Genomic DNA, 20,271 nt, shown 5'->3' with positions numbered 1-20,271 from the left:
ATACAATTTTGTCAAAAATAAACAAAAAGAAAAAACTGCAAGTCAACACTAGTGAAGATTCTGAAAGGCGAATCACCATTTCTGAGGTCCTAGGAAGTAGTCTATAGGTAACTGTGTTTTGCCTTTCTCTCATTGAACTAGTGTCTATTACAGAATTGTGCTAGAGCTTGAAGGGACTTTAAAGATTAATTTTTAGTCCAACCACTCATTTTACATACAAAAAAACTAGGATCCAGGTTCGTGAAGCAAGTTTTCCAAAGTCATACAGGTAATAACTGACAGAGAAGGAAGGTGCCTGAATTTGGGTCCAATGTTCTTTTTCTTAATCCACAGCTGCCTCCTAGTTACTGCTTTACGTTCAAATATATCAGCAACGTTTACCTCTCACCAAATAAAAGATATTGATGGGTCTAAAGCAGTAAACTTGCACCTGTTTTTCTGGGTACCAAGTTGCTATTCAATACAAAAAGGTGAACCATGGGGACATATGATTGGGCTGGGGGGGGGGGGCCGTGGAAGCAAAGGACATAATACATAGTAATCCTGTGGGAAAATCAATAAGCCAGGCAAGTAGCTCAATAGGTGCTGGCAGAGTTGGCTCTGACTTTAGCAAATCCCCCTATTTTGGCAGAATGATGTAGTAAAAAAGCAACATAGTATTGAGAAAAGAACAAGTGGCATAGCTTCTTTCTTATCTATAAAATCTATAAAATAGGCATAACACCACCTATCTTGCTAATTAAGTGAGGTGAATTTTGTGGAATATCTAGCACAGTAGGCTTAGTTCCTGTGAAGCTTGGTTCCTTCTTCCTCTTCCCTCTCCTTTCCTCTCTGGGATCTATGCTCTCACATTCCAAAATGAGTGGGGTAGAGGGAAGGGGAAAAAGCTTGGTATTTAGATTAGTGACTCTAATGGATAGTGATCTCTATGCTAAAGAAAATGACAAAACACATACAAAAATATTACCCATACTTTGCTGACGAAACTGGACCAAAAAAAAAATCCCGTCTTGTATAATAAAACTTAACATTTATTTAACGCTTTCTATGTGCCAGGCACTGTGCTAAGCACTTTAAATGTTTAACTTATTTAACCATATGAAGTGAGTACTATTAATATCCTCTTCTTAAAGATATGCAAATGGAGGCATAGAGAAGTAATTTCTCCCAGATCACAAGCTAGTAAGCCACAGAGGCAGGATTCAAATCCAGGGAATCTGGCTACAGAGGCTGATCTCTTAAACAGTATTCTAAAACACCTTTCTTGAAAATTTTAAGAGACAAAAATTTTTAAAAATTATCATTTGCCCCAATAGGTAAAACTACAGTCCGATGACTATGACATGTTTCACTCCAAACCTTAAAATTCTAGCCCAAACAAACCCAGAACATAATTAACATCCAATTCCAAAAGTGTCGTATAAAAGCAGGATGAAATATGTTTAAAAAGACATTGAAAACTCCTAGAAATAATAGGTGAGCTCAGCAAGGTTGCAGGAAATAAGATCAACACACACAAATCAGTTGCATTTCTATACACTAACAATGAACATGCAGAAACCAAAATTAAAAACACAACACCATTTATAATCACAACTAAATACTTGGATATACACTTGACAAAACATGTACAATTCTGTATGCTATAATTACAAAATCTTGATAAAAGAAGTCAAAGAAGACCTCAATAAATGGAGAGAGATACTATATTTACGGATTGAAAGGCCAAACGTAGTGAACATGTCAATTCTCCCAAACTGATTTACAGGCTTAATGCAATTCCTTTCAAACGGCTTTTGCAGACATTGACAAGCTTACTCTAAAATTTATATGTAAAGGCAATGACCCTAGAATATTGAAAACAATCTTGACAAAAAATAAAGTGGGAGGGATTACTCCTTCCCATGTCAATGCTTACTGTATAAATACCTTGGAGATATTGCGGGTTTGGTTCCAGACCACAGCAATAAAGCAAGTGTTGTAATAGTCACATGAATTTTTTGGCTTCCCAGTGCACATAAAAGTTATGTTTACACTATACTGTAGCCTATTAAATGTACAATATGTCTAAATAAAGTACATACCTTAATTAAAAAATATTGATAAAATATGCTAACCATCATCTGAACCTTTAGGGAGTTGTCATCTTTTAACCACCCCCAACACCTTTGCTTATGCTATTCCTTTAACCTTACACTTACCTCTGCCATTTCAGGTTGTTAATATCCTTCCTATCCTTAGAGGCACAGCCTAAAATCACCTCCTTTTTCATGAAATCTTTCTCAATCACTTTAGCTAAAAGTGAACTCTCCAGCCTCCCTTCTGAACCTTATCATGGTCCTTGTATTAGTTATCTGTACATATCTCTGATCTGTAAGCACTTTTATGATAGAAATTAATGTCTAATGCATCATGCACTGACCTAGCTCAGTACCCTGGAAGTAAAAGACAATCAAGTATTTGTTTAATTAATCTGGTACAATCTTTCCCAAAATATCCAACTGTAATTCCTTTTCCTCCGGGGCATAAATTTTCCCCTTGAAATCAAACAAGGCTTCTTTTTTTTATTTTTTTGAGGTAACATTGATTTATAACATTATATAAATTCCAGGTGTACATCATATTTTGATTTCTGTATAGTCTACATCATGTTCACCACCAAAAGTCTAGCTGCCATCATCACTGTACAAATGTACGCCTTTACCCCTTTTACCCAATCCTCACCTCCCTTCCCCTCTAGTACCAATCTGTTCTCCATATCTATTTCTTTGTTTATCTTCCACATAAGTATTAAATCATATAGTATTTGTCTTTCTCCATCTGACATTTCACTTAGCATAACAGCCTCAAGGTCCATCTATACTGTTGCAAATGGCAAGACTTCATCTTTTATTATTGCTGATTATATATATATATATATATCACATCTTCTTTATCCACTCATCCATCAGTGGGTACTTAGGTTGTTTGCAAGTCTTGGTTATTGTAAACAATACTGCAATGAACATAGGGGTGCATATATCTTTTTGAATTAAGTGTTTTCATATTCTCTGGATAAATACCCAAAAGTGAAATAGCTGGATCATAAGCTAGTTCTATTTTCAATTTCTTGAGAAATCTCCACACTGTTTTCCATTGCAGCTGTACCAGTTTACATTGCCACAAGCAGGCTATGAAGATTCCCTTTTCTGTACATCCTCTCCAATACTTGTTATTTCTTGTCTTTTTAATAACAGCCATTCTGATGGTAATGAGGTGATATTTCATTGTGGTTTAAATTTGCATATCCCCAATAATTAGTGATACTGAACATCTTTTCATGTGCCTGCTGCTGTCTGTATATCTTCTTTGGAAAAATGTCTGTTCAGATCCTCTGCTCATTTTCTATTAGGGTTGCTTGGCTGCTTTTGTTGAGTTGTATGAGTTCTTTATATATCTTGGATGTTAACCACTTATCAGATATAAGAATTGCAACTATCTTCTCCCAATTGGTAGGTTGTGTTTTCCTTTTGTTGATGGTTTCCTTAGCCATGAAGAAGCTTTTTCATTTGATGTAGGACCATTTGCTGATTTTTGCTTTTGTTTCCCTTGTCTGAGGAGACATGTTTAAAAAAATACCTCTAAGACTAATGTCAAAGTACGTGCTGCCTTTGTTTTCTTCTAGGAGATTTATGTTGTCAAGTCTTCTACTCAAGTCTTTAATCCATTTTACGTTAATTTTTGTGTATGGTGTAAGATAGCGGGTCTACTTTCATTATTTTGCATGTGGCTATCCAGTGTTCCCAACACCATTTATTGAAGAGACTTTCCTTTTGTTATTGTATGTTATTGGTTCCTTTGTCAAAAATTAGCTATCTATAAATCTGTAGGTTTATCTCTGGGCTTTCAATTCTGTTTCATTGATCTGTGTGTCTGTTTACCTGCCAGTATCATGGTGTTTTAATTATTATAGCTTTGTAGTATATTGTCAAATCAGGGAGCGTGATACCTCCAGCTTTGTTCTTCTTCTCTCAGGATTGCTTTGGCTATTCAGGGGTCTTCTGTTGTTCCATATAAATTTTAAGAGCCTTTATTTCTCTGAAAAATTTCATTGGGATTTTTATAGGGATTGCAGTGAATCTGTAGACTGATTTAGGTAATATGAACATTTTAACTATGTTAATTCTTCCAACCCATGAGCACAGAGTATCTTTCCATTTCATTGCATCTTCTTCGATTTCTTTCCACAATGTCTTACAGTTTTTAGTGTACAGGTCTTTCACCTCCTTGGTTAAATTTGTTCCTTGGTATTTTAGTCTTTTTGTTGCAATTGTAAATGGGATTGTATTCTTGATTTCTCTTTATGCTAGTTTGTTGATAGTACAGAAACACAACTGATTTTGCTCTGTTGATTTTGTACCCTGCAACTTTACTCTAATTGATTATTTCTAATAGTTTTTTGGTGGATTCTTTAGGGTTTTCTATCTAGAGAATTATGTCACCTGCAAATAGTGATAGTTTTACTTCTTCCTTTCCAAGTTGGATACCTTTTACTTCTTTTTCTTGTATAATTGCTCTGACTAGGACTTCCAATACAATGTTGAATAAGAGCAGTAAGAGTGGGCATCCTTGTCTTGTTCCTGTTCTTAGAGGGACAGCTTTCAGTGTTTTACCATTGAGTATGATGTTGTTTGTGGGTTTGTCATATATGGCTTTCATTATGTTGAGGTACATTCTTTCTATACCCATTTTACTGAGGTTTTCTCATAAATGGATGCTGAATACTGTCAAATGCTGTCTCTGCATCTATTGGGATGATAATGTAAATTCTACTCTTCATTTTGTTCATATGGTGTATTACATTGATTTGCAGATGTTGAACTATCCTTGCACCCCTGGAATAAATCCCACTTGATCATGGTGTATGATCTTTTTAATGTATTTTGTTTGATTTGCTAATATTTTCTTGAGAATTTTTGAATCTATGTTCATCAGCAATATTAGCCTGTCATTTTGTTTCTTTGTGTGTGTTGCCCTTGTCTGGTTTTGATATCAGAGTAATGTTGGCCTTAGAAAAGGAGTTAGGATGGGGGTCGGCCAAGTGGCACAGTGGTTAAGTGCGCACGTTCCACTTCAGCAGCCCAGGGTTCGCCAGTTCGGATCCCAGGTGCAGACAGGGCACCGCTTGGCATACCATGCTGTGGTAGTCATCCCACATATAAAGCAGAGGAAGGTGGGCATGGATGTTAGCTCAGGGCCAGTCTTCCTCAGCGGAAAGAGGAGGCTTGGCAGCAGTTAGCTCAGAGCTAATCTTCTTCTTCAAAAAAAAAGAAAATGAGTTAGGAAATGTTCCCTACTCTTCAGTGTTTTGGAAGAGTTTGAGAATGACAGGTATGAAATTTTCTTTGAATGTTTGGTAGAATTCACCAGAGAAGCCATCTGGCCCTGGAATGTTTTTTGGGAAGGAGGTTTTTGATTACTGTTTCAATCTCCTTACTAGTGACTGGCTATTCAGATTGTCTATTCCTTCTTGATTGTGAGGTTGTATGTGTCTAAGAACTTAGCTATTTCTTTTTTTTTTTTTGAGGAAGATTAGCCCTGAGCTAACTGCTGCAAATCCTCCTCTTTTTGCTGTGGAAGACTGGCCCTGAGCTAACATACGTGCCCATCTTCCTCTGCTTTATATGTGGGATGCCTACCACAGCATGGCGTGCCAAGTGGTGCCATGTCCACACCCAGGATCTGAACCAGTGAACCCCCAGGCTGCCGAGAAGCGGAAGGTGCTCACTTAACCCATGTGCCACCAGGCAGGCCCCAGAACTAAGCTATTTCTTGTAGGTTATCCAATTTGTTGGCATATAGCTTTTCACAGTATTCTCTTATGAGGCCTTGTATTTCTATGGTGTCCGCTGTAATTTCTCCTCTTTCATTTCTGATTTTATTTACGTGAGCCTTCTCTTTTTTCTTAGTGAGTCTAGCCAGAGGTTTGTCATTTTTATTTTTTCAAGGAACAGGCTGTTAATTTCATCAATCTTTTCTATTGTCTTTTTAGTCTCTATTTTATCTATTTCCACTGTGATTTTTATTTTATTATTATTATTTTTTTTTTTTTGGTGAGGAAGATTGGCCCTGAGCTAACACCTGTGCCAATCTTCCTCTACTTTGTATGTGGGATGCTGCCTCAACATGGCTGGACGAGCAGTGTTCAGGTCCGCACCCAAGATCCAAACCCATACACCTCAGGCCACCAAAGTAGAGCATGCAAACTTAACCACTATCCCACCGAGCCTGCCCCTACTATTTCTTTTCTTCTACTGACTTTGGGCTTCATTTGCTTTTTCTAGTTTCTTAGGTAGAGTGTTAGATTGTTTGAGATTTTTCTTCTTGCCTAAGATAGGTCTGTACTGCTATATACTTCCCTCTTAGTACTGCTTTTGCTGCATCCCATTGATCTTGGTATGTTATGTTTTCATTTTCATTTGTCTCCAGATATTTGTTGATTTCTCCTTTGATTACTTCATTGATCCAACAGTTGTTCAGTAGCATGTTGTTTAATCTCCACATATTTGTTTCTTTTCCAACTTTCTTCTTGTAGTTGATTTCTACTTTCATACCACCGTGGTCAGAAAAGGTGCTTGCTTTGATTTAATTTTCTTAAATTTATTAAGACTTGTTTTGTTTCCCAACATATGGTCTAACTTTGAGAATGTTTCATGTGCACTTGAGAAAAATGTGTATTCTGATGCTTTTGGATGGAAAGTTCTATATATATCTATTAAGTTCATCTAGACTAGTGTTTCATTTAAAGCCACTGTTTCCTTGTTGACTTTCTCCCTGGATGATTGCTCCACTGGTGTAAGTGGGATACTAAAGTCCCCTACTATTATTATGTTGCTGTCAACTTCTCCCTTTAGGTCTATTAACAATAGCTTTATATACTTTGGTGCTCCTATGTTGGGTACATACATATAAGTAAATATTACGTCTTCTTGATAGACTGTCCCCTTTATCACTATATAAGGTCCATCTTTGTCTTTTGTTATTTTTTGGCATGAAGTCTATCTTGTCTGATACAATTATCACTACACTTGCTTTCTTTTGGTTGCCATTTGCTTGGAGTATCATCTTCCATTGCATCTCGTAGATCTTATGTTTGTATTCAGAGCTCAGATGCATCGCCGAGAGGCAGCATACTGTTGGGTCTTGTCTTTTAATGCATCTAGCCACTCTGTCTTTTGATGAATTCAATCTATTTACATTTATAGTGATTATTGATATATGAGGACTTAATATTCCATTTTATCTTTTGTTTTCTAGTTGCGCTATATTTCCATTGTTTCTTTTTACTTGTGTTTCTCAGACAAGTCTTTTTTTCCCCCATCCTATGCAGATATTCTCTCTCCTGGAATGTCCCATCCCTCAAGTTATAAATAATCCTTCAAAGTTCATCTCAAATGTCATTTATTCCTTAAAATATTTCCTTGCTTCTCTTAATCAGTTTCATCTCTCTTTCCTGAATTCCCATTACCCTTTGTATTTCCCTTAAATCACTTAGTCTATGCCTGCTATAGGTTGAATGTTTGTATCTCTCCCCCTAATTCATATGTTGAAAACCTAAAGTCCAATGTGATGGTATTAGGATGTGGGGCCTTTTGGGAGGTGATTAGGTCATGAAGGCTCTGCCCTCATGAACAAAATTAGTGCTCTTATGAAAGAGGTGAGAGAAAGCTCTCTTGACCCTTCCTCCATGTGAGGCTACAGTGAGAGAGCACCATCTATGAACCAGAAAGCAGGTCCTCACCAGACACTGAATCTGCCAGAGCCTTGATCTTGGACTTCTCACACTCTTGAACTGTGAGAAATAAATGTTTGTTGTTTATAAGCCACCCAGTCTATGCTATTTTGTTACAGCAGGATGAAAGGACTGAGGCAATGCCCTGTACTACCATCATATTCCAGCATCTGTCTAAACCTCCCCAATCAAAGAGTAAAATCCTTTATAGCAAAGACTTCCTTGAACACTTAGAAAAGGCTTTGCATATATTTGGTGTTCAAGTATTTTCTGAACTGAATAAAAATTATTTCTAGAAACTTAAGGAATTTTTCTTATTATTCAACTTTCCAAAACCACTGAGAATATAACCTCCATAGAGCCAGTAGGTTTCATAAGGAATACTGATCAAATCTGCAATTCCCTTCTTATGACTTATAAGATATCATTTCTGATTCTACCCATGCCTCTCTAAACCTTGCCTTTTTAGTTTCTTATATTGTTTTTTCTACACTGACTCACCCATGATGAAATTCTAATAGTTCATTCAAATTCTATCAAGAGCTCTCTTCTCTGTCTTCATGCAGTCCCTGCAATCTTACCTACCCACATACTAATTACCGTCAAATCTTTATCTCTAACCTTTATCTTTAACATTAAGTCCTGGTCCACACTTTCAACCACCTAATGGACATGCATCCCCTCTATCTAGATGTACCATAGATGAAGATTTCCCAAATCAAATTTATTATCCTTCCATCACAAGTTTCCTATATTCTCCCTCTCTTCAACTTTGTCACTAACAAATTATTTTTTACTCTTCTTTTATGACTCATATCCAATCAAACTGTAGTATTAATCCCACCTCCAAAACTTTGCTTGAATCAATCCAGTTATCTCCATTTCTAATCATCTCCCATCTACATCTACAGTAATAGCCTTTCCTCTGATTTCCCTGTCTGCCTCCTCCAGCCTCTCTCCTCTCCAATTTATCCTACACTCTGCCACCTGAGTTATCTTTTCAAAATAAAAATCCAATCATGTAATTTTCCTACTCAAAAGTATCCAATGGTTCTTCAGCACCTATAGGACAAAGTCTAAACTCATCAGTATAGTGCAGAGCAGGGGTTGGTAAACTAAGTCCCAGGGGCCAAATTCAGCCTACCACCTGTTTTTGTAAATACAGTTTTATTGGAAAACAACCATGCTCATTCATTTTCATATTATCTATGGCTGCTTACACACCACCACTGAACTGAGTATTTGCAACAGAGACCAAATGACCCAGAAGGTTGAAAATTTTTCCTATCTGGTGCTTTATAAAAAATTTTACAGACTCCTAGCATAGACTGTTCAGAATAATTGGGCTTCAACCTCCCTTTCCAGTCTCATCTCCCACTTTAAAATCTAGGCTACTATTTTATCAAATAGGAAATTCTATTCTGAATAAAATCAGTATTCATTTTTCAAAGAGGTGTACTTGATACAGTTGGACCTCAAAGTATATTGAATAAAATGATGGTGTTTACCAATACCCACCATATTCTCTCATGTTTTATTTAAAACACATACATCAATGTGAAAACTATGATTCTAAACATAAATCAGAGGCTGGAAACTATTTGGGAAAGTGATAGCAAATATGAATATTATAAATATCTCAGAGCAGTTACAATGGTTGACAGGATGTTCTATTATGTCAACTAGGAAATATAAATTATTTACTTTGCTGAGAATTTTGTGGGAAGAGCACTGTATTTGGAGTCAAGGGTCAGGTCTAAGACTTAGGTTAGATATTAAAGTAGTGCCCCACTATAGTTGCATGTGAGCTGGAAAATCTTTTCATGAAAACTCAAATACTGGATCTTTAATCTATAAGTCATTATTATTATTATCAACATTATCAGCATCTGTGACCCAATTTCATAATTACAAATTACATTGGCATAAAATGTTAAGGTTTATAAAGTAATTCCACAGACATCTCATTTGAGTTCACAGTAATCCTGTGACATATGAAGGCAAGCATTTTCTTCACTTTGTAAACAAAGAAATTAACCCCAAAGAAACTAAGTGACTTGCCTAATATCACAGAGCCAATAAATGGCAGAGCCTAGGATCAATCCAGGTCTCCTGATTCTAGTTCAATAGTCTTCCCCCTTTTCCATGCTATCTATTCAATGACATTATAGAAAATATAATCTGCTATGAGCCTGAAATAGGAAATGACTTTTAACAACAAAAATTCTACATTATATTCCTCAGTCTTCCCTCTACTCACAAAAGACAATGAACAAAATCAACACTCTGCTGTCTACTAAATTGGGGTGTACTAAAAAGTTCCCCAAGATCCAAAGAGTATTCTAAGATGGCCACATCTGAGTTGTCAGACAACTAGTCTACTCCAATCATTCTCTATTTACAGTGGAAAAAAATCTGTTTGTATTAAAATCATTTAACACTGGCATGGAACTTTGAACTGGTGTCAGAAAATGTTTCTAGGCTAAAACAAAGTATTTTCAACTCAACAGTCTAAGAACATCCAGAAAAGCCCTTAAATACAACTAATAACAAACTGTTGTATGCTGACAAAGTGCTTCTGGAATATTTTTAAAACCACACGTTAAAAGAATCAAAATCTATCTGGGCCTGAAAGAGTGAATATCAGCCAGGACTGAAAAAGAAAAAAGCAGCCTTGCAATTAATCAGGGGGAAGGACAGAAACAGATAAAGCCAGCTGCAAAGTTAACAGGAAAGACTGTTTTCCCAAGGTCATGAAGCAGTTGTAAAATATCATAACAACCCCCTCTTTGAGTGATTACTGCTTTCTTACCAATAACGCCCCCAGACTCATTTTGCTATTTTAATTTATTACTAGAGGGAGATACCCAATTTCTAAACTGCCCTGTTTCATGACAGCACCCTATCTCTAGTTAATCCCCACTTCTCTCAATCTGCCTCAGAAGGAGCCACCAACCCAGAATTAATCCTGGCTTCCTTCAGACCCTCCTCAGAATTCTTCAGTAGTAAACCAAAACTTAAAAAAGACACTTCCCTCCTCCCTCTTATCCAGAGGCCTTCTATGGTTCCTAGAGAGTGTAACTCCCTCACTATGAGTCAATAAATCTGATTTTGTCAGGCTTGTTCCTGGTGGTCTCTGGTTGACAAGTCTTTACCAAGGTAAATTATTTTGAATTGCCCTACAGATTCAGCAGTTTAGTACTGACAAAAGCCCTCCCACCTGGAAAAAAAATTTTCTAAGCCTAAACCAGAAAATCAGTAACCATAAGAGATTCTCACTGCCAAGAAAGATGAATACCTCACTGAATTCTACTGCTCATATCACGGGAAATATCTGATCAGTGATGCTAAGTGATATAGTACTTAACCAAAGCCAGGCAAGTGCTGTATGTGCTGGGCGAAAGAGGGTATGATCAACTTGGCATCAAGATCCAGATAAAACCAGAAGCATACAAATTGATGATATTAACCGATTTTTAATACAAATGAGTCACATAACTCTTGAGAAATTTTATCTGTCACAATCTAATAATATGCTATACATAGTGTTGATGAAATCCTTGTGTAATTTTCTAACTTTTAATTTTTAAACTTTAATACAGATTATATAAAAAATAGAACGTTTCCAATTCTTCCATAAATAGCATTGAAAGATATACTGAATTAATTCTTTTAACCACAGGTCAAGCAAACTTCATATCCATCGAAGCCATAAACAACCCAGAGAGTTTAAAGGTGCCTCGTTACCAATAATGCTTTGGAAAATAGCAGGTCTAGGTATTTTAAAGAATAATCTCAACCCAACTTTGCTAGGTCAGCCTTGTGAGGGACATGAAGGACAAAGGACATAATTACCAAAATCACATTCTAGTATGATGCCTATAGGATCAATAAGTAATGTTGGAAAATCCACTAAAGTAACTACAAAATAATGAAGCAAGTTTTTAACTTCTAAGAAACAGTAGTTACACTCCTACCTCAAAGACAAACCTCAGGAATGTGAGGGTGGGGTGGAGAATGAAACGGGGAGAGGGATGCTTTCAGCAAAAGCTTAAGACTGAATCAAAAACAGTACCAGGCTCAGCCAATAAACTGCTAACCAAGTAACAGTTTTAAGGCTTTATACACACAAAGCAGAAAGGACTATTGTTCACAGAACAAGCTTCTCATAGCATGCCCATCACCATCAATATCATCTTCAAATACAAAGTTTCTCAGAGAACAAGTTGTATTTAAAAAGGGCTAAAATAATCTTGGATTAGTCTTTTCTCTTTTACAAAAAAGTCACTTGGTCAACATCCGTAGCTTCATTTTTTTAAAATTTTAATCAAAAATAGAATAATAGCATACATGCAACCTTCTGATTGGTTAAAATGCAGTTGAACATATCAGCTCCTGTAAGTAGAGAGGACAACAACAGACTAAGAAAATACTCTGTCAAGAACACTGCAGGGGTTGGCCCAGTGGCACAGTGGTTAAGTTCACACATTCTGCTTCGGTAGCCTGGGGTTCGCCGGTTCGGAACCTGGGTGCGAACACGGCACCACTTGGCACGCCATGCTGTGGTAAGTGTCTCACATATAAAGTAGTGGAAGATGGGCACGGATGTTAGCTCAGGGCCAATCTTCCTCAACAAAAAGAGGAGGATTGGCAGCAGATGTTAGCTCAGGGCTAATCTTCCTCAAAAAAAAGGAACCCTGCAAAGTGACTGAAGAAATTCAGTGTCAATTCTAGATTTACAATGACTAGAAATGTTTTCTATGTGTAGCCTGCAGGGTTTCCCAAAAAAGATCTAACAACTAAACAAATTAATATAAAATCTTGAAAGATGCCAGGAAAAGAATAAAAATGAATTTTAATAAAACCTGAAAACTGCAGCAAAAGCACAAGAGAATTATTTCTTTCATGGGTTTGATGCTACTATGGATCAAAATATGTCTCTGAAATCTTGACCACACAGAGTAACAGCTTTACAGTCTGTAAGGCTGATGCCATTCCTACCCCCATAACACCCATCCACAGTACAGTTTAAATAACACTGTTAAGTCCTACAAACTATTGATATTCATGGTCATTGAAAGTTTTATTGCTAGGACAACATTAAGTGAGATATGGTAAAGACATAGTATTTCTAATTCCATTCAGCCTTTCTGCCAAGTTCACTTAATATAATTTGAGAATAAATATCATAAATCTTTATTTTACTATCTTCTTCTAAACGATTTAACCTGATTTGGTTATTATACACAGATGTTTTAGACTGCCTTTTCCTTCAACTAAACAAATTCAAAACTGTTTACAGCTTCCCTTTATGAACTGTAAATATAGAGTTCTATTTCTACCTGGTACTAAGTAAAATGTATAGAATAAATACTAAAAGATTATTTTAAAATACTTTGGTCTATGTTGAAAGAAAAAGCTAAAGGAATGACAAAGAATAATGAGGAAAGGAAAAGAATGTTCATAATAGGATTAAACCAAGAAATTCTTTTTTCATTATATTTTATATGATGATACTAAGGCTCATATTATAAAATCTGTTTTTTTAAATAAAAAAATTAAATTAAACCTAATATTAATACAATATTAATTCCAGAAATTAATAAAAGGGGCTAGAAACTCATATGAGCAGTATAAAACCATATAAATGTCTTTAAAAGGGATGCTTCCATTTCCATGTGGCAGCAATTATAGCACTTCCATTCATTTAATATTTAGTGAGCACTCACAATGTAGCACACACAAAAGATACTAAGTTTATATTCCAGTTCTAATTACTTGCAGGTGTGACAAAAATCCCTTGCTCCTCTCCAGATATGTAAAAGTAATGACTTTGGGAGCAACTTGTTTCATGCACAATGATATGAGTACAAAAAGGAGGAAGGTGGTTAAGTCAAGAAAAGCAGGCAACAGAAAGCAAGGCCTGGCAAAAGTGTGATCCATGGGCAAGAGATAAGAACCACACAAAATTAGAGTGAGGATGACAAATATTCCTGGCAGAAACCCAATCACTCAGCCAAATAAAAAGTTTAAATTAAACTACTTTCTTTCAATTTACATTTACATACTAACAAGAGGCAGGTTTCCCACCTCCAAGTGAATTCTGGATTTAAGTGTGACATATAACCATACAATGGCCAAGAAGTCAAAAGCCAATCAATGATAAATGGAAGCTTATGGCAACATATAAACATTAATTTGGCTACAGAGTTAATGCAAACCTCCTGAGCATATACAGTATAAATTACAGGCCTACTATGTACATTACAGGACACTGCTATATGTCAATTGTACTAAAAGATAAAAGGGGGAACAAAAAGTTTAAGAATAGAATCTTAACGCATCATGCCCTTGACTCAGTTTAGAAATGTAAGTATGTACATTTGTTCCTTGGGTATAATGTCAGTCTCTAACTCAAATGAACAAGGCATCTTGCTGCCATTTCTACAGATAATTTTATAAAAATTGTTTAGAATATGATAATGTAAGAAATTGCTGAAACCTTTACCATAACAGATAATAGCTGAAATACTAGTTCTTCCAAATATTCATTTCAAACAGACATGAAACAGACTTTTAAAATTACTTCTGTACTGACAAACTAGCTCAGCAGCAGAGTTGTGTTTGTGTGAAATTTTATTTTCAAGTTTTAGTGTAACTACTACAAAGTTTCCAAAACAAATACTAATCTTTAAAGAGATGAAAAAATAACAATACATAGTCATTATAGTGCAAGATCTCAAATAATACTACAAATAATAATTACATATGTCCCAGAATTTCTTTGAGTGGCATCAGGTATTAATACTGTTTCCAATTTAGTTCAGTTTTCTTCCTCTGATTTGATTTAGGCACAATGCAAAAGCAATTAGATTAGTCAATCATACAGCTAATTAAATGGCATGACTGGAGCTTAGACCTATAATAATATAAATATTATAGGCATCTCTGCTTTTGCCCTATAGAAATTTGGAAATTCACCCTTAGTAATTTAAAGAATTACAGTAGTTACTTTGGAGAACGGAAACTGGGAATTAACTCCCAAATTCCATCCACATGTTCCCTCACCTCCATTTCATTAAATTACTAAATAATATTGTTAAGTGCATAAAGGATGGTGAACATTTGAATAAACAAGCCAATATAGTCGAGAGTCTAGATAAGGTCAGAATTTACTGTTTTGGGCCAAAGATAATTACAAAATTTTCATTGGAAAGAAATGGCACAATGTGATTTTTGAAGAGAGAGACTAAAATCAAAATAGGAAAAGCTAAAAGTAGTTTCTAAGTACAAAAACAGGTAAAATTTCTGGTTAAATTTGTAAAATGAATCATTACTCAATACATTATTACCAAATTATGCACCTATCCAGAAAGCTACTTACTGTTTTCTGTATTGTTCTAGATCTGCACTGTCCAATATAGTAACCATTACCATATGTGGTTACTGAATGTCAAATTACTTAAAATTCCATAAAAATAAAAATTTAGTTCCTCAGATACAATAGTCACATGTGGCTAGTGGCTACTGTTTCAGATATCACAGGACAGAACATCTCCATTATCACAGAAAGTTCTACTGGGTAGCACTATTCTACATAAAATATCAGTTAAAATGAGCCCCAAGAAATAACTGGCATAATTCCAACTATAGTCGATAAAATAAGACAATGGGACATATCTATTTATGATAAAAATTCTATGCAAAGTAGGAACAGAAGGGACATCCTCAAACTGATAAAGGGCATCTATGATCATACTTAATAATGAAAGATTCTCTGCTTTCTCCCTAAGATCAGGAACAAGGCAAGGATGTCCAGTCTCACCACTTCAATTCACCATTGTACTTGAGGCACTAGCTGTTCAAGAACACAAGAAAAAGAACTATAATGTGGAAAATATTAGAAAGGAAAAAGTAAATCTGTCTATTTGCAGATAACATGATCATCTATGTAGAGAATCCCAAAGAATCTCAAAAAACAAAAGCTATTAGATCTAGTTAGTGAATTTAGTAAGGTCAATATACAAAAGAAAAAAAAAAAACTGCTTCCACTTACTATCAGCAAACAACTGGAAATTGAAATTTTAAAATAAACAATTTAAATAGCACCAAAAACCATGAAATTTTAAAGAAAAATTTCACAATAGATGTGTAAGACCTGTACACTGTAAACTACAAAACACTGCTGTGAGAAATTAAAGATCTAAATAAACGGAGAATTATACTATATTCCTGGATTGGAAAGCTCAATGTTTTTAAGACATTAATTTTCCCCAAATTGATCTACTATATACTATGTACTACAGATTCAATGTAATCCCAATCAAAATCCCAGTTGATTTCTTTGCAGAAATTGAGAAGCTAATTCTAAAATTATACCTTGCTGATGGGAATACACAATAGAATAGCTACTTTTGAATAATTTGGCAGTTTCTTAAAAAATTAAACCTGAACTTACTGTATGATCCAACAATCCCACTACCTATTTACCCAAAAGAAATGAAAACAGATGTTCATGAAAAGACCTGTACAAGAATGTTTATAGTAGTTGTATTTGTAACTGCCAAAATCTGGAACAACTCAAATGTCCATCAATTGGTGAATGGACAGATTGTGGTATATCCATACAATGGTACACTACTTGGTAACAAAAAGCAACAAATTACTGATACATGAAATGACACGCATGAATCAAAAAAGTATTAGGTCCAAGAGAAATCAGACACAAAAGGCTATATGGGTATGATGTCATTTAGATGACATGCTAAATAAGGCAAAAGTACAATGACAGAGATTAGTGGTTTCTAATGGTTGAGGGACAGGTAGGAGACTGACTGCAACGAGGCATGAAGGAAATTTCGGGGCTGACAGAAATGTTCTATATTTTTACTGTGTGGGTGATTATACAAATATATACATTTCTCAAAACTCATTGAACTGCACACTTAAAAAGGGAGAGTTTTATGTGAATCTTTGACATAAAAAATAAATGTAATGTGGCTAATCCTCTATCTTTGGAGCTCTATAAGTGTAGATCTGTTAGAACAAGTTAAGTATGGTGACATCTGACCGTGAAATGGTTTAGAGATAGACTGTTTGGAGGGCAAGCAGTGCAACTCATGGCAGTCACATATTTCTCTGGGCTTTGGGTTTCTGCTCTAAACAGGGGTTTACAATCCAGTTTCCCAAATCTGTTCCCAGCAAACTTTCAGAAAGTCACAGGTATCCTGGGAAAAGAATTTCCACTGTCAAATTAGTTAGGAAATGCTCCCCATCAGGTGATTAACAATGCCTTTTAGCATATGAAAGGCTCTGAGTAGTCCTACACAGCATTCATTTTTTCCGTATTTTTTAAACTCATTGTTTCCCACATTTACTTGACAAAGAAACCATTTTATCAAGAAATAGTGTTGCTAAAATTCTTTCTAATCCTAAAATTCTTTGAAGAAACTTTCAAGATTTACCTTAAGTTTTATTTTCACTGGAAAAGTAAAAAACATTGATTTTTAAAGCGGCTGTGGAGAACTGTAGCCCACAATGAGAAAACCGTGTCAAATCACAAATTTAAAAAGATTTCTTCTTCATCTTGCTTACTTTCCTAGTAAACTACTTTGAGCTTTCATCCGGTTCTGAATTCTAAATATCCTAAACTTAAGGATCTTAACTGGTATATACTACACAAAAAGACATGATTGAATTATCTCTATTCTAACAGCTCCTCCTCAAATAACAGGGCAGATTTAAGGCGTGAAAGCATCAATGCCAGGGTCTAAAATTCCTAAATAATTACTGTAAGAACAACAAAGTGATTTAAGGGAGAATGTAAAGCATTTACTGCACAAAATCAGCAGAAGTTTGAATTTTTGTGCATAGTTAAAAGACTTTTTGAAAAGGGAAGAAAGAATAAAGAAAGATTGAAAAACTAACACTTCAAAGGCTAATAGTGCTTCACCTGTGACCACTGAAGGACATATAAAGCATTACAAATAATGTTGTGTGGCGAAAAATATTCTATCTTTTGAACATAAATAAATGCATGACTAATAAAAGCTATCTCAATCCAATTCAATAAATTAATTATGAATAAAGCTTTAAGGAAAAAGTGAACACTGGAAAATTCTGAAGGGCAGATGAACTAACTCTAAAAACAAAAAAAGAAGTGAAAAAGACCAAGTTCAATTAGACCTAATCCAGTAGTGTACTTTTCCCCAGTAATATACAAGCTATGGAAGAGTACTGTTGGCAATATACATTAAAGTACCCAATTTACCTTAATAACCCTTATGAATCTTTATCAACGATTTTATCCAAATATCTTTTAAAATTACTTCTAGCCTAAATTTATTTAACCTCAGGGTAAATAAGTTCTATAAGCTTATTACATAAAATTGAAAAAAAGTATTATTTTCCAATTTAAGGCAGATACTCTAGGCAATAGGCACTATATGAAATAACAATGTTTTAGAAGAGTGAGAAACTAGGGAAGTAGAGTGGCAGTTACTCATCTAGATGCTTGGTTTTGTACCTTCTTTGTAAGAGTTAACTTTAGTATATATGCTTTTGTAGCTAGATCTCCTTGGGAACCACTACTAGTATTTCTTCATAATGGTCTGATCAGAGATGTCCCAGAAAAACTCTGAATCGGACATGTGAATTTTAGTAAACTATAAGTGGGACAAGTGATTTTTCATTTTAATAAAGACATATAAAATTTATTACATCATTATAAATTTGGCAAGCAGATATAAGCAGAATGTACTTTTGTTTCCTTCTGAAAGCAATCTTTACATAGTTTCCTGTAAAATTTTTGAGCTTAGCACATAGATATGTAAATAGACATTCATACGGTTAAAAAACACCTGTAGCACGTAAAAAAAGAAATGCTTCTGCTAAGAAAAAAGAAAGAAAGAAAGAGAGAGAGACAGAGGAAAGGAGGAAGGAAGGAAGGAAGAAATGAAATAAAGAAAACAAGGTCATCTTTTATAAAACCATGATTATATTTGCTTAAAGTAAAAATGCTATAAAATATCTGGACCCACCATGAAACTCCTCAAGAATGTAAGCAGTTTGTTTATACTTGGAATTTAATTCTGGTACCTATTTTTGGCTTTATAATGAGTTCAGGAAGGAACAAATCAAGAATATGTTTATAACTCACATGGACATTACTCACCCACGTTTGGAGGTTTCACATAATTTACAGGTAGTTCTGGAGGTCTGCCTCTATGTAGAGCTGCAAAAGCAGACCCATTCCATAGTGTACTCTTACAGTCTACAGAAAAAGATTCAAAAGTCAGTCAAGGAATAGAACAGTGTTCGTTTGTCTTTTTTTAACTATACCTCAGAGGCAAATGTCTATTTTCAATTTCAGAATACATTTTTAACTATTAAAACACCACAATAAAAAGTAACATGCAGAGGCCAGCCTGGTGTCATAGTGGTTAAATTTGCACGCTCCACTGGGGCGGCTCAGGGTTCACGGGTTCAGATCCTGGGCACAGACCTAAACATCGCTCATCAAGCCATGCTGTGGTGGCATCCCACATACAAATGGAGGAAGATCGGCACAGATGTTAGCTCAGGGCCAATCTTCTTCACACACACACACACAAAAACAAAGAAAAACAAACAAAAAAGTAACATGCATAAGTTTAAACGTGTTATAAACCATGTTATGACTGGTAAACAGCAACACCTTAATATATCACCAGAATAATTTATTTCTGTGCTGATCTAGAACTAAAGCTTCCATTGTACATATATTTGAATCGTATGTAATTATGCCATGGATTAATAAGGTTTTAAGTTTACATTGCTCCTTCTTGATCTTTAGGCTTATACACATCTACTCGTATAAAACTGTATAAGCAAGGATATGACTACAGCACAAATATGCTGGGTAAAATTCAGAAACATTTATACTTGTTACATGCTCATGCTATGGAATGCCTGCTAATTGTGCCACAACAGGTTTCAACATTGCAAATCAGATGATAACCAACTATAAATAGTTGTGTTTTTTGTCTTTTAGGTTTATGTCAAAAAACTCAAGCAAATATGAAATATTCCTAATAATTCAACTTTGAAACAAAAATATTCTACTATTCTCTTGAAAGCATCCAAATTAACTGAATAGGACAATTTCCTTAAATGATAAAATGAGATGTTTAAAAACCGGTATGATTTATTCAACTATTTATCTTTGTGAATTAGGATTTTTAAAAACATTATAATAAAATTAAACATAGAAATAAACTGGTTGCTAGACCTGAAGTATTATTCACTAAGAGGCATCATTAACACCTAATCTCACATTTTTATGTTCATAAAATACTACTTTATATATTACATATATAGGGGTTCCGTGTAAAACTTTGGAGAAAATCTGTAAAAGCCTGAGAAATAGTGGAAGAGAGAAGCTGTTATTGAACAGTCACTGACGGGTTGATATTTTTGTCTAAATATTTTCAATTATAAAAATTTTTACATATCATCATTTT

The 20,271-nt window shown here is 35.0% G+C and overlaps 1 protein-coding gene across 1 annotated transcript in view; it reads right to left on the bottom strand.

Annotated features, from left to right (window-relative positions):
* Nucleotides 1-20,271, bottom strand: part of BRWD3 (bromodomain and WD repeat domain containing 3) — a 116,196-nt gene that overhangs the window by 83,196 nt on the left and 12,729 nt on the right. The window contains exon 6 of the mRNA XM_046673240.1: nucleotides 18,945-19,043. Within this exon, the coding sequence (XP_046529196.1) occupies nucleotides 18,945-19,043 (99 nt within the window). The remainder of the gene's footprint in view (nucleotides 1-18,944; nucleotides 19,044-20,271) is intronic.

Source organism: Equus quagga, chromosome 10, assembly GCF_021613505.1.
Source record: "Equus quagga isolate Etosha38 chromosome 10, UCLA_HA_Equagga_1.0, whole genome shotgun sequence".
NCBI classification, from domain to species: domain Eukaryota; kingdom Metazoa; phylum Chordata; class Mammalia; order Perissodactyla; family Equidae; genus Equus; species Equus quagga.
Note: the sequence above shows the minus strand (reverse complement) of the source record. Positions and strands in the feature narration are given on the sequence as shown.